At 39.6% G+C, this 24,583-nt stretch overlaps 1 protein-coding gene across 9 annotated transcripts in view; it reads left to right on the top strand.

Moving 5' to 3' along the window:
• The first annotated feature begins 14,504 nt into the window (after positions 1–14,504).
• Positions 14,505–24,583, top strand: part of EXPH5 (exophilin 5) — a 66,955-nt gene continuing 56,876 nt past the window's right edge. For 4 of the 9 annotated variants that reach the window (XM_060105601.1, XM_060105600.1, XM_060105599.1 and 1 more), the window contains exon 1: positions 14,505–14,828. In XM_060105601.1, coding sequence (XP_059961584.1) covers positions 14,750–14,828 — 79 coding nt within the window. In that variant the 5' untranslated portion in view covers positions 14,505–14,749. The remainder of the gene's footprint in view (positions 14,829–24,583) is intronic. The other 5 variants (XM_060105606.1, XM_060105607.1, XM_060105602.1 and 2 more) reach the window with 3 other exon arrangements.

Genomic DNA, 24,583 nt, shown 5'->3' with positions numbered 1-24,583 from the left:
AAACTTCTATTCGATTAACTCTGAACTTGTTCAGTTCTGTTGGAGTCTATTGTCATTTTAACTAATGTTCACTTTTAGTGTAATTTTTTTTTTAATCCCTGGTTGTTTTAATATTTTCTTTTATTTAAGTGTTCTGTAATTCTTTGTCCTGAGCATTCATGTCTTTCATTATTTCAAGAAAATTCTCAGTCATTATCTTTTGAAACACTGCCTCCCTTTCACTGTCCAGTCTCTCCTTGGAAATTCCTATTAGATAGACGTTGGACATCTCCCTTTTTTCTTCCATGTCTCTTAAACTCTCTTTCATGTTTTCCATTTCTTTTTTTTTTTATTGGAATATAATTGCTTTACAATGGTGTGTTAGTTTCTGCTTTATAACAAAGTGAATCAGTTATACATATACATATGTTCCCATATCTCTTCCCTCTTGTGTCTCCCTCCCTCCCACTCTCCATTTCTTAAATAAATCCTTTGAGATTCACATACTGTATACGTTTCCTGAGATCTATCTCTTAGGTCATGAATTCTCTATTTAGGGAATTAAGGTTTCAAGTTACAACTATATTTTTCAATTTTTATTTTTAGAAGTTCTGTTTCTTAAAGCTTGCCTTTTATAGTATATCATTTTCCTATGCCTTCTATTTTTTCTTATCTCTTAAACTATTTTAAACATTTGTATTTTGTAGTGCTGTAAGCTGAAGTTTGGGTGAGGGACGTTTTGAGAATGTATCAATCCGCTGTTAATTGAATCTGATAACTTTCACACATGGTGAATTGTTTCCTCCTTTGTTTTGTAATTTTAAAAATGTGAGTTTATATGGGTTTCCCTGGTGGCGCAGTGGTTGGGAGTCCGCCTGCCGATGCAGGGGACGTGGGTTCGTGCCCTGGTCTGGGAGGATCCCACATGCCGCGGAGCGGCTGGGCTCGTGAGCCATGGCTGCTGAGCCTGTGTGTCCGGAGCCTGTCCTCCGTGACGGGAGAGGCCACAGCAGTGAGAGGCCCGCATACTGCAAAAAAAAAAAAAGTGAGTTTATCTTCAGTGGGAATTTTTTTCAGTGAAGACTTGGATTTGGAAGTACTCTCCAAAGTAGCTTATTTGTTTATTTGATTTTTGTTTTTTTCCAGGCTGCTGAGTGGTATCACCAATGGGGACAAGTTTTTACATTAACTTTTTCATTTCGGGAGTGGGTGCAGGGCAGTTTTTCCTGGACCATGCTGGAAGTTCCAAAGCTATACATGGAGAAAACTTGGGATTTTTGATTTGTTTTTTTTTGTTTGTTTTTTTTCATACCTAAAGACCTAAGCATTGACAAATTCCCTTTGAATCTCCTTGAGACAGTGGGGAGAGTTTTTCTAGTCCTTCTTTCACAGAGATATATCCCTTTCAGTGTCCCTGCATAGGTTTAAAATCCATGTCCCTAAATAATAGTGTTAATTTCTAAGTGTGAAAATTACCTCTGCTCACCAGGGCCACTATATGGTGAGCTATGTGTTCAAAGTAGTACTCATGTTTAACTCTTTTACCAAAGTCAAACTTCTTTTTTTGGAGAGATAGTTCAAAATTAAAAGACATTTCATAGAGAGGTCAATCCATTGAGACTTTCATTTGTTTGTAGAAAGCAATGTGATGCAAGGGAGTTATGAACAACTTTGATTGTTATAGGCCAATGAGAAAAAAAACACAAGAAGCAAATATAATACATGAATGATGTGTTCAATCCAAGTGGAGCCTTCATGTATAAATTAGGGAAAGTTTTACAAGTGGTACAAATAAAGACAAGTGGTGGAATAATTGAACTGAGTCATCACACAGCAAATGCTATAAAAGGCATGTCATCATAAAAGAGCAGTGTGTTTCATAAATTCCATCTTTGTACACAGATGCTATCAAGAGTTCATGACCATTATGTGTAGTGGTGAACATGCAAAGAAATGTTTCTTTTTTTTTCTTGAATTTTATTTTATTCATTTTTTTCACACAGCAGGTTTTATTAGTTATCCATTTTATACATATTAGTGTATACATGTCAATCCCAATCTCCCAATTCATTACACCACCACCACCAACCTGACCACTTTCCCCCTTGGTGTCCATACATTTGTTCGCTAGATCTGTGTCTCAATTTCAAACCGGTTCATCTGGACCAGTTTTCTAGGTTCCTCATATATGCATTAATACATGATATTTGTTTTTCTCTTTCTGATTTACTTCACTCTGTATGACAGTCTCTACATCTATCCACGTTTCTACAAATGACCCAATTTTGTTCTTTTTATGGCAAAGTAATATTCCATTGTATATGTGTACCACTTCTTCTTTATCCATTCATCTGTCGATGGGCATTTAGGTTGCTTCCATGACCTGGCTATTGTAAATAGTGCTGCAATGAACACTGGAGTACAAGACTCTTTTTTTTTTTTTTCGTTTTCGTTTTGCGTGGTACGCAGACCTCCCACTGCTGTGGCCTCTCCCGTTGCGGAGCACAGGCTCCGGATGCGCAGGCTCAGCGGCCATGGCTCACGGGACCAGCCGCTCTGCAGCATGTGGGATCCTCCTGCACCGGGGCACGAAACTGTGTCCCCTGCATCGGCAGGCGGACTCTCAACCACTGGGCCACCTGGGAAGCCCCATGACTTTTTTTGAATTATGGTTTTCTCTGGGTATATGCCCAGTAGTGGGATTGCTGGGTCATATGGTAATTCTATTTTTAGGTTTTTTAAGGAATGTCCATATTGTTCTCCATAGTGGTTGTATCAATTTACATTCCCACCAACAGTGCAAGAGTGTTCCCTTTTCTCCACACCCTATCCAGCATTTGTTGTTTGTAGATTTTCTGATGATGCCCATTCTGACTGTGCTGAGGTGATACCTCATTGTAGTTTTGATTTGCATTTCTCTAATAATTAGTGATGTTGAGCATCCTTTCATGTGCTTGTTGGCAATCTGTATGTCTTCTTTGGAGAAATGTCTATATAGGTATGCTGCCCATTTTTGGATTGGGTTGTTTGTTTTTTTGATATTGAGCTGCATGAGCTGCTTGTAAATTTTGGAGATTAATCCTTTGTCAGCTGCTTCATTTGCAAATATTTTCTCTCATTCTGAGGGTTGTCTTTTCATCTTATTTGTAGTTTCTTTTGCCTTGCAAAAGCTTTTAAGTTTCATTAAGTCCCATTTGCTTATTTCTGTTTTTATTTCCATTACTCTAGGAGGTGGATCAAAAACGATCTTGCTGTGATTTATGTCAAAGAGTGTTCTTCCTACGTTTTCTTCCAAGAGTTTTATAGTGTCTGGCCTTACATTTAGGTCTCGAATCCATTTTGAGTTCATTTTTGTGTATGGTGTTAGGGAGTGCTCTAATTTCATTCTTTTACATGTCCAGTTTTCCCAGCACCACTTATTGAAGAGACTGTCTTTTCTCCATTGTATATCCTTGCCTCCTTTGTCATAGATTAGTTGACCATAGATGTGTGGGTTTATCCCTGGGTTTTCTGTCCTGTTCCATTGATCTATATTTCTGTTTTTGTGCCAATACGATTTATCTTGATTACTGTAGCTTTGTAGTATAGTCTGTAGTCAGGGAGTCTGATACCTCCAGCTCCGATTTTTGCCCACAAAACTGCTTTGGCTATTCCGGGTCCTTTCTGTCTCCATACAAATTTTAAGACTATTTCTTCTAGTTCTCTAAAAAATGACATTGGTAATTTGATAGGGATTGCCTTGAATCTGTACATTACTTTGGGTAGTATAGTCATTTTCACATTATTGATTCTTCCAATCCAAGAACATGGTATATCTCTAAATCTGTTTGTATCATCTTTAATTTCTTTCATCAGTGTCTTACAGTTTTCTGCATACAGGTCTTTTGTCTCCCTAGGTAGGATTCTTCCTAGGTATTTTATTCTTTTTGTTGCAGTGGTAAATGGGAGTGTTTCCTTAATTTCTCTTTCAGATTTTTCATCATTAGTATATAGGAATGCAAGAGATTTCTGTGTATTAATTTTGTATCCTGCAACTTTACCAAATTCACTGATTAGCTCTAGTAGTTTTCTGGTGGCATCTTTAGGATTCTCTATGTATAGTATCATGTCATCTGCAAACAGTGACAGTTTTACTTCTTCTTTTCCAATTTGTATTCCTTTTATTTCTTTTTCTTCTCTGATTGCTGTGGCTAGGACTTCCAAAACTATGCTGAATAATAGTGGTGAGAGTGGACATCCTTGTCTTCTCCTGATCTTTGAGGAAATGCTTTCAGTTTTTCACCATTGAGAATGATGCTTGCTGTGGGTTTGTCATATATGGCCTTTATTATGTTGAGGTAGTTTCCCTCTATGTCCACTTTCTGGAGATTTTTTTTTATCATAAAAGGTGTTGAATTTTGTCAAAAGTTTTTACTGCATCTATTGAGATGATCATATGGTTCTTCTTCCATTTGTTCATATGGTGTATCAGAGTGATTGATTTGCGTATATTGAAGAATCCTTGCATCACTGGGAGAAATCCCAATTGGTCATGGTGTATGATCCTTTTAATGTGCTTCTGGATTCTGTTTGCTAGTATTTTGTCGAGGATTTTTGCATCTATATTCATCAGTGGTATTGGTCTGTAATTTTCTTTTTTTGTAGCATATTTGTCTGGTTTTGGTATCAGGGTGATGGTGGCCTCATAGAATGAGTTTGGGAGTGTTCCTTCCTCTGCAATTTTTTGGAAGAGTTTGAGACGGATGGGTGTTATCTCGTCGATAAATGCTTGTTAGAATTCACCTGTGAAGCCATCTGGTCCTGGACTTTTGTTTGTTAGAAGATCTTTGATCACAGTTTCAACTTCATTACTTGTGATTGGTCTGTTCATATTTTCTGTTTCTTCCTGGTTCAGTCTTGGAAGGTTATATTTTTCAAAGAATTTGTCCATTTATTTCCGTGTTGTCCATTTTATTGGCATAGAGTTGCTTGTAGTAGTCTCTTAGGATGCTTTGTATTTCTGTGGTTTCTGTTGTAACTTCTCCATTTTAATTTCTAATTTAATTGATTTGAGTCTTCTCCCTCTTTTTCTTGATGAGTCTGGCTAATGTTTTATCAATTTTGTTTATCTTCTCAAAGAACCAGTTTTTAATTTTATTGATCTTTGCTATTGTTTTCTTTGTTTCAATTTCATTTATTTCTGCTCTGACCTTTATAATTTCTTTCCTTCTACTAACTTTGGGTTTTGTTTGTTCTTCTTTCTCTAGTTCCTTTAGGTGTAAGGTTAGATTGTTTATTTGAGATTTTTCTTGTTTCATGAGGTAGGCTTGTACTGCTATAAACTTCCCTCTTAGGACTGCTTTTGCTGCATCCCATAGGTTTTGGATCATCGTGTTTTTGTTGTAATTTGTCTCTAGGTATTTTTTGATTTCCTCAGTGATCTCTTGGTTATTTAGTAATGTATTGTTTAGCCTCCATGTTTTTGTGTTTTTTACAGTTTTTTCCCCTGTAATTCATTTCTAATCTCTTAATGTAGTGGTCAGAAAAGATGCTTGATAGGATTTCAATTTTCTTAAATTTACTCAGGCTTGATTTGTGACCCAAGATGTGATCTATCCTGGAGAATGTTCGCTGTGCACTTGAGAAGAAAGTGTAATCTGCTCTTTTTAGATGGAATGTCCTATAAATATCAGTTAAATCTATCTGGTCTATTGTGTCATTTAAATCTTGTGTTTCCTTCTTTATTAATTTTCTGTTTGGATGATCTGTCCATTGGTGTAAGTGAGGTGTTAAAGTCCCCCACTATTATTGTGTTACTGTCAATTTCCTCTTTTATAGCTGTTAGCAGTTGCCTTATTTTTTGTGGTTCTCCTATGTTGGGTGCATATATATTTGCAATTGTTATATCTTCTTCTTGGATTGGTCCCTTGATCATTATGTAGTGTCCTTCCTTGTCTCTTGTAATATTCTTTATTTTAAACTCTATTTTATCTTATATGAGTATTGCTGCTCCAGCTTTCTTTTGATTTCATCTGCATGGAATATCTTTTTCCATCCCCTCACTTTCAGTCTGTATGCGTCCCTAGCTCTGAAGTGGGTCTCTTGTAGACAGCATATATATGGGTCTTGTTTTTGTATCCATTCAGTGAGCCTGTGTCTTTTGGTTGGAGCATTAAATCCATTCACGTTTAAGGTAGTTATCGATATATATGTTCCTATGACCATTTTCTTAATTGTTATGGGTTTGTTTTTGTAGGTCCTTTTCTTCACTTGTGTTTCTCACTTAGAGAAGTTCCTTTAGCATTTGTTGTAGAGCTGGTTTGGTGGTGGTGAATTCTCTTAGCTTTTGCTTGTCTGTAAAGCTTTTGATTTCTCCATTGAGTCTGAATGAGATCCTTGCCAGGTAGAGTAATCTTGGTTGTAGGTTCTTCCCTTTCATCACTTTAAATATAGCATGCCACTCCCTTCTGGTTTGTAGAGTTTCTGCTGAGAAATCAGCTGTTCACCTTATGGGAGATCCCTTGTATGTTATTTGTCATTTTTCCCTTGTTCCTTTCAATAATCTTTTTTTGTCTTTAATTTTCGTTAGTTTGATTTCTGTGTCTCAGCATGTTTCTCCTTGGGTTTCTCCTGCCTGGGACTCTCTGCCCTTCCTGGACTCCGGTGGCTATTTCCTTTCCCATGTTAGGAACGTTTTCGACTATAATCTCTTCAAATATTTCCTCAGGTCCTTTCTCTCTCTCTTCTCCTTCTGGGACCCCTAAAATGTGAACGTTGTTGCATTTAATGTTTTCCCAAGGTCTCTTAGGCTGTCTTCATTTCTTTTCATTCTTTTTCTTTATTCTGTTCTGCAGCAGTGAATTCCACCATTCTCTCTTCCAGGTCACTTACCTGTTCTTCTGCCTCAGTTATTTTGCTATTGATTCCTTCTAGTGTATTTTTCATTTCAGTTATTGTATTGTTCATCTCTGTTTGTTTGTTATTTAATCCTTCTAGGTGTTTGTTCTTTAATTCTTCTAGGTCTCTGTTAAACATTTCTTGCATCTTCTCGATCTTTTCCTCCATTCTTCTTCCGAGGTCCTGGATCATCTTCACTATCATTATTCTGAATTCTTTTTCTGGAAGGATTCCTATCTCCACTTCATTTAGTTGTTTCTCTTGGGTTTTATTTTGTTCCTTCATCTGGTATATATCCCTCTTCCTTTTCATCTTGTCTATCTTTCTGTGAATGTGTTTTTTATTCCACAGGCTGCAGGATTGTAGTTCTTCTTGCTTCTGCTGTCTGTCCTCGGGTGGATAAGGCTATCTAAGAGGCTTGTGCAAGTTTCCTGATGGGAGGGACTGGTGGTGGGTAGAGGTGGGTATTGCTCTGGTAGGCAGAGCTCAGTAAAACTTTAATATCCTTGTCTGCTGATGGGTGGGGCTGGGTTCCTTCCCTGTTGGTTGTTTGGCCTGAGGCGACCCAACACTGGAGTCTACCCAGCTCTTGCTGGGGATAACGGTGGACTCTGGGAGGGCTCATGCCAAGGAGTACTTCTCAGAACTTCTGCTGACAGTGTCCTTGTACTCACAGTGAGCCACAGCCTCCCACCCCCGCCTCTGCAGGAGACCCTTGCAAACTCATTCTATGAGGCCACCATCACCCTGATACCAAAACCAGACAAATATGCTACAAAAAATGAAAATTACAGGCCAATATCACTGATGAATATAGTTGCAAAAATCCTCGACAAAATACTAGCAAACAGAATCCAGAAGCACATTAAAAGGATCATACACCATGACCAATTGGGATTTCTCCCAGTGATGCAAGGATTCTTCAATATACGCAAATCAATCACTCTGATACACCATATGAACAAATGGAAGAAGAACCATATGATCATCTCAATAGATGCAGTAAAAACTTTTGACAAAATTCAACACCTTTTATGATAAAAAAAAATCTCCAGAAAGTGGACATAGAGGGAAACTACCTCAACATAATAAAGGCCATATATGACAAACCCACAGCAAGCATCATTCTCAATGGTGAAAAACTGAAAGCATTTCCTCAAAGATCAGGAGAAGACAAGGATGTCCACTCTCACCACTATTATTCAGCATAGTTTTGGAAGTCCTAGCCACAGCAATCAGAGAAGAAAAAGAAATAAAAGGAATACAAATTGGAAAAGAAGAAGTAAAACTGTCACTGTTTGCAGATGACATGATACTATACATAGAGAATCCTAAAGATGCCACCAGAAAACTACTAGAGCTAATCAGTGAATTTGGTAAAGTTGCAGGATACAAAATTAATACACAGAAATCTCTTGCATTCCTATATACTAATGATGAAAAATCTGAAAGAGAAATTAAGGAAACACTCCCATTTACCACTGCAACAAAAAGAATAAAATACCTAGGAAGAATCCTACCTAGGGAGACAAAAGACCTGTATGCAGAAAACTGTAAGACACTGATGAAAGAAATTAAAGATGATACAAACAGATTTAGAGATATACCATGTTCTTGGATTGGAAGAATCAATAATGTGAAAATGACTATACTACCCAAAGTAATGTACAGATTCAAGGCAATCCCTATCAAATTACCAATGTCATTTTTTAGAGAACTAGAAGAAATAGTCTTAAAATTTGTATGGAGACAGAAAGGACCCGGAATAGCCAAAGCAGTTTTGTGGGCAAAAATCGGAGCTGGAGGTATCAGACTCCCTGACTACAGACTATACTACAAAGCTACAGTAATCAAGATAAATCGTATTGGCACAAAAACAGAAATATAGATCAATGGAACAGGACAGAAAACCCAGGGATAAACCCACACATCTATGGTCAACTAATCTATGACAAAGGAGGCAAGGATATACAATGGAGAAAAGACAGTCTCTTCAATAAGTGGTGCTGGGAAAACTGGACATGTAAAAGAATGAAATTAGAGCACTCCCTAACACCATACACAAAAATGAACTCAAAATGGATTCGAGACCTAAATGTAAGGCCAGACACTATAAAACTCTTGGAAGAAAACGTAGGAAGAACACTCTTTGACATAAATCACAGCAAGATCGTTTTTGATCCACCTCCTAGAGTAATGGAAATAAAAACAGAAATAAGCAAATGGGACTTAATGAAACTTAAAAGCTTTTGCAAGGCAAAAGAAACTACAAATAAGATGAAAAGACAACCCTCAGAATGAGAGAAAATATTTGCAAATGAAGCAGCTGACAAAGGATTAATCTCCAAAATTTACAAGCAGCTCATGCAGCTCAATATCAAAAAAACAAACAACCCAATCCAAAAATGGGCAGCATACCTATATAGACATTTCTCCAAAGAAGACATACAGATTGCCAACAAGCACATGAAAGGATGCTCAACATCACTAATTATTAGAGAAATGCAAATCAAAACTACAATGAGGTATCACCTCAGCACAGTCAGAATGGGCATCATCAGAAAATCTACAAACAACAAATGCTGGATAGGGTGTGGAGGAAAGGGAACCCTCCTGCAGTGTTGGTGGGAATGTAAATTGATACAGCTACTATGGAGAACAGTAGAGGTTCTCTAAAAAACTAAAAATGGAATAACTATATGACCCAGCAATCCCAATACTGGGCATGTACCCAGAGAAAACCATAATTCAAAAAGTCACATACACCCCAATGTTCATTGCAGCACTATTTACTATAGCCAGCTTATGGAAGCAAGCTAATTCCCATCGACAGACAAATGGATAAAGAAAATGTGGTACACATATAGAATGGAATATTACTCAGCCATAAAAAAGAACGAAACTGAGTCATTTTAGAGATGTGGACGGCTCTACAGACTGTCATACAGAGTGAAGTAAGTCAGAGAAAAACAAATATCGTATATTAACGCATATATGTGGAACCTAGTAAAATGGTACAGATGAACCAGTTTGCAGGGCCGAAATTGAGACACAGATGTAGAGAACAAATGTATGGACACCAAGGGGGGAAAGCGGCAGTGGTGTGGTGTGGTGTGATGAATTGGGAGATTGGGATTGTCATATATACACTAATACGTATAAAGTGGATAACTAATAAGAGCCTGCTGTATAAAAAAATAAATAAAATTCCAAAAAAATAAAAATTAGTTCCAGGTGCTATGGTAAAGGTCTGTATGGGTAGAGTGAGGCTTGAGAGGGTGTGTCATCAGGCAGGGATGAATCCCGTGGAGAGGGTCAGGAAAGTGTCCATATTCAAAGTGAGCTGAGCCTTTAGAATGAAACTCTTGTCTTTAGAAGGTTTAAAATCAACAAGTTTACAATCTCATTAGAGAGTCCAAATTTAAAATACATGAAAAAATAGTGAATAATTTGGCATCAAGCTGTGTGGGACTGATTAATAGATCTAAAAGCTTTTGGGGAAGTAGGGCAGGTAAGTTGGAGTAGGTGCATAGGGAAGGTGTAAAGGAAGTAAAGTTGAGCCAAGCCTTAAAATGAGCAGGATATAGATAAATACAGTAGAGTAGGTGGGTGAGCACAAGGCAAGGAAAGAGTCTAAGCAGACAGAGACCATAATGAAACCAACCGACTGGGGCAGGTTTGGAGGGATAACAGGGTCAGATCAAGATGGGGCTTTAGAAGTAGGCAGTTTGGGGATTGACGTAGAAGGTGATGTCCTTTCTCACATATTCCTGATTCTAGAGGAGTGGGATAGGGAGAGTGGGAGGGAGACACAAGAGGGAGGGTATATGGGGATATATGTATACGTATAGCTGATTCACTTTGTTATACAGCAGCAACTAACACAACAATGTAAAGCAATTACACTCTAATAAAGATGTTAATAAAAAAGATCATTGCTCTCTATCCAGCTGCTACTATTAAAAAGCAGACTGATGAGTATCTCTCTAGCTGGGAGGCTGGGCAGGAGGTTGTCAGGTTTACCAAACACTAAGGATGAAAATGGCTGCTTGGAGCTGGCTGAAGGAGCCTGTAAAACAACCCGTTGAGAATTATTTTTACTTTAAAAGCACTAAGTTTATAACCCCACAGAAAGTGCCTGTGTGGTTTCCAGGGCAACCCCAATGCTTTATAAATTTCTCAGTATAAAACTTCAATATAAAAATTTCTCAGTCATATTCCCCTTTGTGCCATAACGCAGGGCTGAAACATGCCTGGGTGCTGATGGCCAGGGCGGTCATTCAAGGTTCTGAACACAGCCTCTATTTCTGTCTCCCCTTTGCTCTGGCCATCTTATCTAGTCCCAGGATTTTGGCAATCATCTTTAAGCAGATGACTTTCTAATCTACTTCTCCATCCGTGTGTCAAGAATTTCTGGTCCCACATTTTTCACTTTTACTCAGTACCTCCATGTGGATAAATTGCAGGTACCTCAAACTCTTTATGTCTAAAACGGAACTCCTAATCTTTTTACAAGCCCTATGCTTCTCCTATAATCAAAAAGACTACTCTCCTTTCAGACACTTCTCTTGAAACCTTGCATCATCTTTGTGCCTCTTTCTTTCTTAACTCATATCTAATGAGTTACCAAGTCCAGCCAGTATCTTTGGACTCCAAGCCTCTTTTCTATTCCCAATTCCACTGCTTTAGTTCTGGTCCTCCTTTCCCTTTCTCCTGCATCAGCTTTCCAACCCACCAGTGCCCCTTGCTACCATCCTCACTCGACTCTTTCTCACCTACTGCTGCCAGAATCGTCATCCCAATATTCAGCTTCAACTTTATCGTTGTCATCCTTAAAACCTGTGTTGACTCCTTACACAGTGGAGTCCAGATTCTTACACAGTGGAGTCCAGATTCTTCAGCATGGCATTCACAGTCAGGGCTCAGCCTAATTTACTCTTTCCATGTCCTATGCCCTACCTTAGTGGTTTTTCAACCTTTTTAATTATTGTCCCCCAAGGTGTCTTTTAAGGGTTTTATTTTTTTCTTAATCGTCCCTCTCATGAAATTTTAATGCCATAGGTATACTGTCTGTTTATACACTGGGTGTATATCCGTACTTTCCATTTAAAAAGTAAGATGTTTTTACCCTCCAAGAACCAATTTTTGCTCCAGCAGGGGCAATATTGCCCCTATTTAGAATTCATACTCTAGCCAAAACACATCTTTTACCAATCCCTGAATATGCCCCTGTATTTCCTAGCTTCCAAGTTTTTACCCACTTTGGCCATTAGCCAGAAGAGTAGAGGGATTATGAGAAGATTCCTAGAGTGTACTTCTGCTACTCAGTGCACTGCTCCCCTTGCCTAGAATAGACTCACACATCTCCTCCCACTATCCGCTATTTCTTCCTATTGAAATATGACTCTTCATGTTGCAACCCAAGTACCATTTCCTCCCCCTGAAGCACTCAGCTGGAACTAACTTCTTCCTTCTGTGCTCTAATAGAACTTACTTTATATATCCATTATGTTCTTCTTTGTTATGTAGTCGTTTTTCTATTTGTGTTCTCTCCTTCACTGTACTATAAACTTCCTAAAGACAAGGACTATCTTCTTCACAGTGTATAGTGCTTTCATATAGTAGGCACCATTATATGTTATTTGAAACCAATTCACTGCTACACCGGGAACAAAATAAGAGCCTACCTGTGCACACATTTAAAAAGTTCCATATGTATGCTGAATAAATGAACACACTAAAGAGTAGAAAAAATGGACATCATAAACAAGACACATTCCTAAACCATCATTAACACAGAGGTTATTTATAAAGAAGTTCTGTGTGTTGTACAACATTGGTGAACTGAATTAATTCCTGCTTCATAGAAATAGCAGATGCTCACAGAAGTTATTTAAAGCCTACCTGCCTAGACATGTCTTAAATAAGTATGATCAAGGAGGGTAGAGGATCCAAAGGCCAAAACATAATAGCCATTTTTGACAAATGTTTTTGTTGCAGATACAAAATCTTTATTGTGCTTATTCACTATGAAAAGAGACGATACGTGTGGAAGCACATTTTAACTGTTAGTAACAATCACCACTACATAAGATGTGACCAAATTAAGGCTATGGGACAATAAAGTTGATCTGATGAAGCTATTTTTGTGTGCAAAGTGAAGCCAAAAGAAACAAAATGTTTTCTGAAAAAGGCTGGATAATTTTTATTTCAATCCTATCAATCTTTTAATGCATTTAAGTGCTGAGGAATCGTTCAGTGGAAATGGACAGAGTTCTGTTTTAACAGTGTTACTCAATTTTTTTTTTGGATGACCACAACAAAAGCAACAATGATTGCAACTACCAAACACGAAACACACTCATACTATGTCATAATATTGACATTCAGTCCAGTAATCCTCCACTGTAACAGCTCCTTTACTTTACAGTGAAAATTGATTTGTATGTTTTTTGCCTCTGAGTCCTTGTGGAATTTTTTTTTTAATTCAAACAGAAAGTCACAAAAATTATAATCATCCTCATCAGTTCACTCAGTCCCATGTAATTAATTTTTTTTTATCTTGATCTTTGGTTAGCACTTTATGAATTCATGAGTTTTCTATTAGAGTTCTGAAAATGCTTATTCATTCAGTTCAGCAGTATAGTCAGTTACCAGAAACCTGTACTTGTCAGAGGCTTTTCCATGAATTCCTTGAGGATGAAACCCTTTTATAGGAACATTTTTGCAAAAGCATCAGAGTATACCCAGAACTGTCTGTAAATGACAAAAGACTTAAAAATGACCATGGTTAAAGATTTGATGAAAGTTCATAATAATGCAATTGACAAGGAAATTTAGTTATTTCTGAGTTATACATTTTAAAGTATGGATAATTTTTTAAATGTATATTTATAAATATATTTAGAAATTTCCATCATATCTTGGAATAGTACTTTCTAGGGAAAGCTATTTCTGTGGTTTCATAGGATTACATTCTGCCTTAGAGGATTAGGTGTTTTAAAGTGGCACTTTTATTACTTCCCTGAAACAGTTTATTAAGAAGATTATCAAATCTTATAGAAAACTACAAACAGGTGTTTCTTACCATCCTTTGGTCATGTCTTCTGTTAAAATACCATAAACGGCTTTGTGTTTGTTTGATTTTTCTAAAGTCCGAGAATGACTTCTGTGGACAGTGAGTTGGGGGTATCTGAGGGATGGGAGAGTCAGCAAATAATTTATTTCCAAGGATACACTAAATTCAGCCTTGGGGCCTGGTCCGCCTACAGCCAGCTGTATAATAAGTTCAATCCTTCCGGGTCTTTCTAACAGGGTAACCCTTCTGCCAGTTCCAAAGCTCCTAAGCGCAATTCTATTTCCTAGGGGCTCTTCTTTGGAAAGGAGGATTAGTCGTGAAACTGTCTCCTTTTCACTCCTGCTAGTCAAGTTCAAGTTTTGTGGGCAAACAGCAGCCAAAATAAATACGCTAGAGCCAATACTGAAGCCTCTGCCTCACTTACGGGCAAAATTACGTAGGATCGTCTAACAAGTCTGAGAGGGGGTGGGGGAGGGAAGGGAGGAGCGTGGAAGGGGCCGCCCCTTTGGAATGGGATTGGTTCCCTCTCTCCCTTCAGCCGTTCATTTTGCATCTCGGTTGGATAGGCTGAGAGAAATATGTCACTGAGGTGTTTTCAAAATGAGCCCTGTAGGTGTGGGCTGTTCCCTAGGTTTGTGGTTTTAGATTTTCAAACGGGCGGACTTATCATTGGCTATAGGATCAAGTTCCTGAAACTGGTCTTCTATAGCTTGAAAAATGTCATTGTAACCGGAAGCGCCAAGGAGCTTAAGTTTAATTCACACACAGTAGAGGATATGACGAAAGTTCCTCAGGGGTTTGATTTCAGTTTCCTAAATGAAGAAGAAGCCAGGAAGATCCTTCAGGTGCTGGAAAGAAATGAGGAGCTACAGAGGGCAGAGAAGGACAGGATCAGGTACAGAGCTAATTTCTTTTTCCCCTGGGTCTGGGCCACAGTGGGGGGCGTCCGCGTCGTCCCCCGAGCCCGGCGTGAGCGGAGGAAGGGGACGAACTTTTGTGGGGCACCTGTCCGAGGCTCGGGGACGCTCAGCATCCGCCCGGAGCGCGCGGCTTGGCAGGGGGAAATCTGCAGTGAGTCTCTCTTGAGAACGTTGGGAGGCGCTGCTGGTGCAGACACGGCCTTCCGGGCAGGCTCAGGTCCCGCAGCGTAGGGCGCGCCCCTGCCCTCGCCGCGCGGGAGCGTGCCTTGGCGCGTTTCTTCTCAGAGTGGGTCCTGCGCGGCGGCTCCTGCCCCAGACCGGGACACGTGGGCGGCAATCGCCGCAGGGGGTCCAGGCTGGGTGGCGGGTCTCTCAGGTGTCTCCTAGGCCGCCACGTGGCGCGGGCCAGGTGGGCCCATGAAACGGGGTGGGGAGCGCCGTCCTGCCCCGCGCGTATCCACGTGCTTACAGAGGCCTCCGGGTCGTCCACTCTCGCCCAACACACTCTTCCTCTGCCCCAGAGAAACCTCCCTCTCCACCGGACTCGGGCAGTCAGCGAGGCCCGGGAGAGCTGGCACCTCACTGGAGGCCAAGTGTTTCCCACCCCAAGGGCTGGAGTTCGAGGAACTTGCCAAATTGTGTGGAGTGAACCCAGCTGGGACTGGGCCGCGTGGGGTGTCTAGAATGGTTCGATCCCCTTGAGTGTGGCGCTAGGGGAAGAAGTTGCTGCGGAATTTCCCCCTTGACCTTACTATACAGTGTTGTAGGTGAGGGATTAGTTACCAGGGAATGAAATCCAGAGATCATTGCCTGAGATGTAAAGTAACCAGTTTTTCTGCTGGGGAAGTGTGGGATAAGTCCTGGAATGAATTAAAGACTTTCTCACCAATCCTGGAATAAACCCACCCAAGGCCTTCTCCAGTGGACTGTGGAAGAAAATTTAGGGCATCACTCTCAGACCAGAAAGTGTGGCACTGATGGAATTTAGAAAGCCATTTTGTTTGTGAACAACTTCTTGGTGATCTAAGTTCTATGGTTCCACTTCCTTCCAGGCATCCCACTTACCCCACCCCCACCCCCCAATCCCCCAGTGAAAAAACCTCCAAAGATACTCTTCACATAAGGAAACCCTAGCTGGTTTTGTAGAAGTGATTAAAATACACTGGGCCCAAAGCCCTGTCTTCTCTCCCCGCTCCCCACCCCCCAGATATGACTCTTGTGGGGAGAAATGAATATTTGAAGTTTGAGGATGTGTATTTCACACCATCATACTCTGCCTTTAGAAAAATAGGCTCCATCATTTCTTCAAACTATGCAGAAATGTGCCCTCATGAGCACAGTATGTCCACACCCACATACACCCAGGAGCATGTGCCCACACGTATGCACGTGCAGTGTACACAGGCACACCCAACGTTGGGAAGGAGAGCTTTAGAATTGCATGCTTGCCTTGTTGTGTTTTCTCTATAGCAGCTCATGGTGCCCGTGGCAGCTGACTTTAGGGGGAACTACACTTAGGTGGCAAAGTCCATCGGGCTAGGCCTTAGAAGGAAGGCTAAAACACATTTTATGATTTCATGGCACTCATATCCTAACTGGAGCATCAGCAAAAAAAGCCATAATGCTAAGACAAACATCAATACTGTTATCTGATAGGAATATTGGCATTATCAGAGAGGAAATTTAAGATAATTAAGATTATTTACTCAGGCACAGCGTTTTTTTCTGCTTTGTTTTTTTAAAAATCTGTTTAATAAAGGTCTGGAGCAGAAAAAAAATCAGTACTGTTAACTATTAAACAAATGTTGAAAAATAATTACCCCAGCAATTTTTTAAATGTCACCACTAAAATATAAAAATAATTTAAGGAAAGCAGACACTTGAGCCAAATGCTCAAGGCAATTATTTCTAGTACTTTATTTTCCCCTGGTTGATTCCTGTGTCTCACTATCAAATACCTGTCCCTGGATAGCAGTCTCCATGGGATTGCTCTGCTCACCAGCTCACATGCATTGGTTTTAGAAGCAGATACTGGCATGCAGAAAAGCCCTGAGATGACATGCCCACTTAGCTTTTCTGTTCATTTTTGATCATCGTATTTTCCTAATCAAGTCAAGACACGTGACTTATAAATCAAGAGTATTATTTGAGAAAAAATACAACAGTGCTGTCTAAGAGACTCTCAGAGGCCTTTTTACTATACTGAGAAACAGTCTTCAGATCTCTTAATTAGGACAGAAAGGGAAGGGACTAAATGCAGAAGCTTGGAAGGTTTGCTGGTTAGGGCCTATCTATGATAGGCTTGAGCTGTCTACAAGACAACTAAGAAGAAGTATCCTACAGTTAGAAATATAGAACTACAGTATCATGCAAGACCAGAGGTGTCCAGAGGTGGATGTTAACGGCACACAACTAGTTGAGTTCACCATGCAGGAGACCGTAACCCCACCTGTAGAAATGAGCTTCCCCCGATCTTCCTTCATCAGTACCAGAACTCTCTGGCTCCAGCTTACTGGGAAAGTATTAACATTAGATATTATAATGTTTCCAAATATATGAAGAGTTTATTCAGATTTTTAAGAAAAACACCAAGATTCAAACTGACGAATAAGCAAAGATAGAAAGAAATCATTCACACTAGAAGATATCCAAACAGTAAACAAAACATATGGGAAAATGTTCACCCTAACAGTAATTAAAAAAAAGAAAGAAAGAATATCAAAGTAACCTCAATATATCATACTGCACCTTTAAAAATAACTGAAAAGACTTGGTGAGGGTTGAAGTGAAATGGATAGATTCTGCATATCGTTAGTGGCATTGTAAGTTGAATATCATCCTTTTGGTGAACAATACTGCAACACCTGTGAAGATATGACTTGCCCTTGACCCAGTCATCCAATTCTTGAATGTTACTCATTTGTAGGAGATTGAGGTGGAGAAAATGACCACACCAACATTTATTAAGTGCTGCCTTTTTAAGTAATAATAGTAATTACTGTGATAATAATAATTGCTAACATTTATTTGTCCCTTACTGTATACTAGGCACTGTATTAAACATGTTATATATATTTAATTAATCCTCTCAATAACCTCGTTAGGTACACACTTTAATTTCCATTCCACAGAGAAGGAAACAGCTTAAAAATTTTGAGTATCTTGTTCAAGTTAAGCAGCAGAGCTAGAATTCAAATCCAGATCCATCTCAAAATTATTTTACCCATCAGCATTGACTAATCCTCACAACCATCCCTTGGGTTAAGTATTATTAATGACTTTGTACAGAAGAGAAACTGAAATTTAGCAAGGTTAAGGAACTTGCCCAAGGTCACACAGCTCGTAAGTGGCAGAACTAGAATTTGAACCCAAATCTATCTGGCTCTAAAAACCTGTATTCTTTCCACTATACCATATTTTTCCCTGAGGAAACCATTTAGTAGAGGAAAAACAAGACATATACTCTCAGATATTGCAGTGTTACCTATAATAGCAAAATAGTGGAAAATTTCAAATCTAAGTAAAAGTGCAGTCATTACAAAGAACAATTATGAAGACATCATTATGTCCCATCCAATATGATATTTTAGTCCTGTATTTCTGACTACCTTGGTTTTGTAGACACCTCAAGCTTGTCATGGATGCAGCTGTGGAAAAATGTGTACAAGGCACTGTTCTGTGAAAAAGCAGAACACAAAATAGTGCTTATGTTATTATTTCACTTTCTTCTGGGCATCTGGGCATGTGCATAGCAACTAGAAGAAAATAGCAAAAATCTGTTCTTCTCCTTTCCGTGAATCTCTAGGGCCTGCTGCAGCTCCTGGCCCATGGTGAACAGTCAGTAAATGTTTGCTGAAAGGCATGGGCTTGCCCTGACAGCTCAGGGCTGGGCTCTCCTGCCCTCAAACCCAGCACTGCCAAGATGGGAAATCAGACCTGGGGGTAAGGATGCTTGGTAGTCTGGGCAGGAATGCTGGGCACATGCTTCCTCCTAAGGCTCTGGGAAGGCAAATGAGGGGAAAGATGTAGGATTTCATGGCTAACAGGAGAGGGAGACCCGGGTCACAAGGTTTCTGTCTGTATAGGCCCCCTGTAAATACTTGATGAAGGAATTAATGGTCTGCACTGGCTGGAGTCAGAGGCTTCTGCTGTCCCAACTTCTCTTCCCATTTTTCAGTCTCTCTCTGTTTGTTTCACCTTCTTCTCATCCCTCAATACCCTCTGCCCAGTTACATGGGATTTCTCCCTCCTTTGAACCCTGTAATGGACTATAATCACTCTGTTACATTTATCCTCTTCTGTCCTGTCAGTCTGGGATCTGAGCTACAGAAACTGAGAGCCAGTTAAAGAAATGGAAATACTTAAATTCCAATCTGTCAGTTACGCTTCTTTTTGGATTGTGGAAAGGATTTTGCCTGGAAGTATTCACTTGGGTGTGACTTTTTAGGCCTTGTACAGTCTGTGGTTTTAGCTGCAGTGAAGAAAAATGGCTGAGAGTTTGAATCACGATTGGCAGGTGAAAATTTCCCCTTACTACTTCTATCACACCTTGGAGGAAATATATATGTGTGTGTGTCTACATATATATACACAAATACTATAGATGATAGATAAATAGATAGACAGATAGATAGATGGAATAAAATCTGAAAAGCATCTTACTTTTTACAAGTCTATGAAAAACACAGCTACCTACCTATCACCCCCACCACCCCCATCTCATAAGTGTGACTGAAATAGAAAGTACCAAGAGATTATATCAACTAGTCAAGCTCACAGAAGAGATATCAATAAATCAAAAATGTTTATTTTTCCTATTGCAGAAAACTTATAAAGTATAAGATGTTACAGCACCAGGTGTAATTAAGTTGAAAAATGGCATGTCTAGATTTAGACTATCTTTGCTCAGTGGCAAGATTGCAGCCCAGGAGACTTTTCTAGAACTTAGCTGTTTCTATTGATTTACACTAGTGTACTTGAGCTGTGGCTCAGTCCTGAGGGGGACTGTGTATATCAAAGTAGTGAAGTGATTGGTAGCTGGTGGAAACTGCAACATCCTGCAGAGATTAAAAGCCAGATACACAAGTCTCCTGTCTCTCCTAGGCTTTCTCCCTGCCCTCTTCTCTTCCAGCTGGTGAAATTTGCCTCTGGCTAGGATAGGCTTTCAGGAAACTTTGTATGCTTATTCATTGGGCATCTACTCTGTGCCAGATACTGTGTTGGCCCTGAGGATACAGCAAAGAAATTCTGCCCCAAATGGCTTTAGTCTATGAAAGTTTTTGGTTGGTGGTAAGTCCTCTAAGATGAAGACTTCATATAAATGTAGCTTGCCCTCATGGAGCCCTGCGTGGCTGGGGAAGGGACTGTGAGAACTGCCTGGAGGTCACAAGAGTGCCCTATAGGCTGGAGTGTTCTGATAATATAGCAAGGAATGGGATCAATATCATGGATCTCTGAGACTTCTGCACTTTTCAATAACATCCAATTTAGTTAATTCCTTTAAACTGAGGGGAGAGCTTTCTCTCAGACAAATTCTCCTGGCTAGTTACTCCTTGGATTGGTCTCCATGGGCAATACATGTGGAACTACTATAATATTATAGTTCCATATCCCAAGGTTGGGGATTATTGTCCTCATTAGGTTTTGTGACATTATTATAACTCTTTTAGCTCTTAAAGTTAGTTTTTATCCTCATCCTAATCTGATAAAGCAGGTATTTTTTTTCAAAAGATAACAACAACAACAACAGTAATAATAGCTCTTATTTATTGAGCACTTGCTCTGTGCTAAACTCTTCATGTGGGTTATCTCCTATAATTATTTCTACAACAATCTGATGAATTAAGGGATATTTTTAATCCCCATTCCACAGAGAAGGTTTAGGGAGGATAAGTAACTTGAGTGAGATTATATTGCTAAGAAGCACTGGATTTGTGAACTCCATCAGCACTTAATCATTGTGCAGTGTTACCTCCTACAATGAAGTTGAAGTGATTACCCTCACATTGCCCATTTAGCTTGTAATAGGACCAGCACTGAGTTGTTTTCACTTTAGAGCTCTTGCTATTCACTGACCATGAAAATAGAAAACATACAATTCTAGGTAACGTGCCCTTACTAAAAATTGGGAGTATAGGGGCTTCCCTGGTGGCGCAGTGGTAGAGAGTCCGCCTGCCGATGCAGGGGACACGGGTTTGTGCCCCGGTCCGGGAGGATCCCACATGCCGCGGAGCGGCTGGGCCCGTGAGCCATGGCCGCTGAGCCTGCGCGTCCGGAGCCTGTGCTCTGCAGTGGGAGAGGCCACAACAGTGAGAGGCCCACGTACCGCAAAAAAAAAAAAAAAAAAAAAAAAAAAAAAAAAAATTGGGAGAATTATTATTAAGGTAAAGGACATAATGGATATTGGGGAACCACTAATAGTATTCGCCATATATAGGAAAAATTGCAGGTAACTGTTGTCAAGGAAAATAATCAATAAACAATCTATAATAGGAATAGAAAAGAGTTTTACTTGAGCCAATCTGAGGATTATAGCCCAGAAGACAGCCTCTCAGGTTACTCTGAAGAACTTCTCTGGAGAAACATGGTTTTCAACACGGTTTTATATCTTGTCAGAACAAAGAACATCAAACAAGTCATGGATACATTCCTTTGAGGTTTAAAAAAAAAAAAACAGATCAGCACATACACAGTGAGTCAGTATAGCCTTGGCACCTGGGAAGGGAGTCTTATCATCAAAGGAGAACCAGCATTAGTGTCCCAGGAGGGGAGGCATTTAATCTTTACTTTTAACATGGACATTCTTTACTTCTGGTCACTGTGCCCTTTTCTTTAATAATTAAAGCAGATGTACAATGTATGTACACACAGGCTGTTTTAGTTAGCACAAAATTCAAGTTTACTCATGTATAAGCCAGAATGACTTCCCTGTACCTCAATATGTGAAATTTTCTTTTATCACTGTTTTTTTTTTAAAAGCATATATGTATTTTGTAAGGATATACTCTAAACTATTAAGGTGGTTATCTCTTGGATGTGATATTTAAAGGAACTCTAACCATTTTACTATTATTTTATTCCTTAAAATTATCACGGATTTTTTTTTTTTTTTTTTTTTGCGGTACGCGGGCCTCTCACTGTTGTGGCCTCTCCCGTTGCGTAGCACAGGCTCCGGACGAGCAGGCTCAGCGGCCATGGCTCACGGGACCAGCCGCTCCGCGGCATGTGGGATCTTCCCGAACCGGGGCACGAACCCACGTCCCCTGCATCGGCAGACGGACTCTCAACCACTGCGCCACCAGGGAAGCCCCACGGATTATTTTTTAATGATTATTTCTTTTGATAATAAATAAATGCAAAATAACTCTTTTTCCTTCATAAATATGACTTTTAAAATATTTGTCTTAAAATATCTGAATATTTTTCTGCCCTTTTCTTTATAATGTTTTATACATTTTGTAATGTTAATGTATTTATGGGTAAGTTGGTTTCTCTACATCAATCTCAAGTTCTTTGTGGTCAAGGATTATCTTAGGGATGGAGAGCCTCACACACCTAGTAGGTACTCAGTTCCTAATTAAGTGGACTTTAACTAACTTCTGTGAGGGAGTACAAAGTGAGGGAGGGATAGATCTGGGGAAACCATATGAAGGACAAAGAAGGTCAGATTAAGGTTAATCAGAAAATATTTTTCTTCCTGTTAGCACATTTGGGTTTTAAAACTGAGAACGAGTTGGCTAAGAGCCTCGCTGAAGCAATTCAGATCTGTTTTTCTGCAGTTACTTACTGCACAGGCCATAATATTGAGAGCCTAGGCTCACTTCACTCTCCTGCTCAGGAATATTTCCTTATTGGCATTGCCAATAGCCCTAATTAAAGGCTGTACTCAAAATATCAACTTGGCATACCACAGGAGCCAGCTTCCTTATTCCTCTGTGTGTTAGACTTTCTAATGATGAAAGAGGAAATTAGGGGCTACAGTGATCACCAAACTCCCCACTTTCCAAAGAAAAGTTGTGGTGTTTTATATTTATATCAAGTTTGCCTTGGTTTCAATTTTAAAACAATGCATTTAATGGCAGTTGAAGGAGGGAAGGGTCTGATCTGGGGTGGGGAGAGAGTAATCTGGCAACCACTGCTCTGTTCTCCAGATCTGTTGAAAAGATCTGTCCTCCAGGTATCAAGAAGGGCCATGCTCCCTCTGAAGGCACTTGGGAAGAATCTGTTCCAGGCCTCTCCTAACTTCTGGTAGTTCCTGGGCTGGTGGCAGTGTAACTCGTCTTCACATGGCATTCTCCCTGTGTGCATGTCTGCCTCTGCTGTCCAAATTTTGCCCTTTCCATAAGGACACCAATCATACTGAATTAGAGCCCACCCTAATGACCTCATTTTATCTTGATTACCTTTGTAAAGACCCTATCCCCAAATAGGGTCATGTTCTGAGGTACTAGGGGTTAGGACCCCAACATATCTTTTTTGGAGGACACAATTTAATACATAACAGTAAGGCTGGTTCAATGTTTTAAAATAAATTACTGTAAACCACTATATCAACAGTCTAAAGAAGAAAAACACATGATCACATCAGTTGATGCACAAAAAGCCATGGTAAAACCTCTTGGCGGGCTTCCCTGGTGGCGCAGTGGTTGAGAGTCCGCCTGCCGATGCAGGGGACACGGGTTCGTGCCCCAGTCCGGGAAGATCCCACATGCCGCGGAGTGGCTGGGCCCGTGAGCTGTGGCCGCTGAGCCTGCGCGTCCGGAGCCTGTGCTCCGCAACGGGAGAGGCCACAACAGTGAGAGGCCCACGTACTGCCAAAAAAAAAAAAAAAAAAAAAAAAAACAACAACAACAAACCAAACTCTTGGCAAGGAAGAAATAGAACCTAATAAAAGGTATCTACAAAAAACTTATAGCTAACATCATATTTAATGGTGAAAGACTGCTTTTCCCTTAAGATTGAGAACAAGACAAGGATGTACAATCAATCCTTCTGTTCCTATTTAACATCATACTTGAGGTCCTAGCAAGGCAAAGAAATGAAAGGTATACATATCAGAAAGGAAGAAATAAAACTATCCCTATTTGCAGATGACATGATTGTCTACAAAGAAAATCTCCCCCCAAAAACTACCAAAAAATTCCTAGAACTAATAAGTGAATTTAGCAAGGTGGTAGAATACAAGATTAATACACAGAAATCTACTGTTTTTCCATATAATAACAATGAAAGTTAGAAATCTAATTTAAAAAAAATTTTATGAAAAAACAGGAACTGAATGGACAAAACAATTTTGAAAAAAAAGAAGAAAATTGAAAGAATCACACTACTTGATTTTAAAACTTACTATAACATCACAGTAATCAAGCTATCATAGTAGTTGTGAAGGGAAAAACATACAGTTTAATGAACAGAATATAGTCCAGAAATAGACCCCCAAAATATAGCCAATTGATTTTTTTGCAAAGGTATGAAAGCAGTTCAATGAAGGATAGTCTTTTCAACAAAGGGTGTTGGGATATTTGGGCACAAGGCTAGAAACATTTTCATCACCCCCAAATTGAACATTAAATAGCTACTCTTCGAAAGACAGATACCATATGATATCACTTATATGTGGAATCTAAAATTTGACACAAATGAACTTATCTATGCAACAGAAACAGACTCACAGACATAGAGAACAGACTTGTTGGTTGCCAAGAGGGAGAGGGGTGGGGGAGGGATGGGT

The sequence above is a fragment of the Mesoplodon densirostris genome, chromosome 7 (assembly GCF_025265405.1).
Source record: "Mesoplodon densirostris isolate mMesDen1 chromosome 7, mMesDen1 primary haplotype, whole genome shotgun sequence".
Taxonomy (NCBI): Eukaryota; Metazoa; Chordata; class Mammalia; order Artiodactyla; family Ziphiidae; genus Mesoplodon; species Mesoplodon densirostris.
The sequence above is the reverse complement of the archived record's forward strand: the minus strand, read 5'-3'. Positions and strand labels throughout refer to the sequence as shown.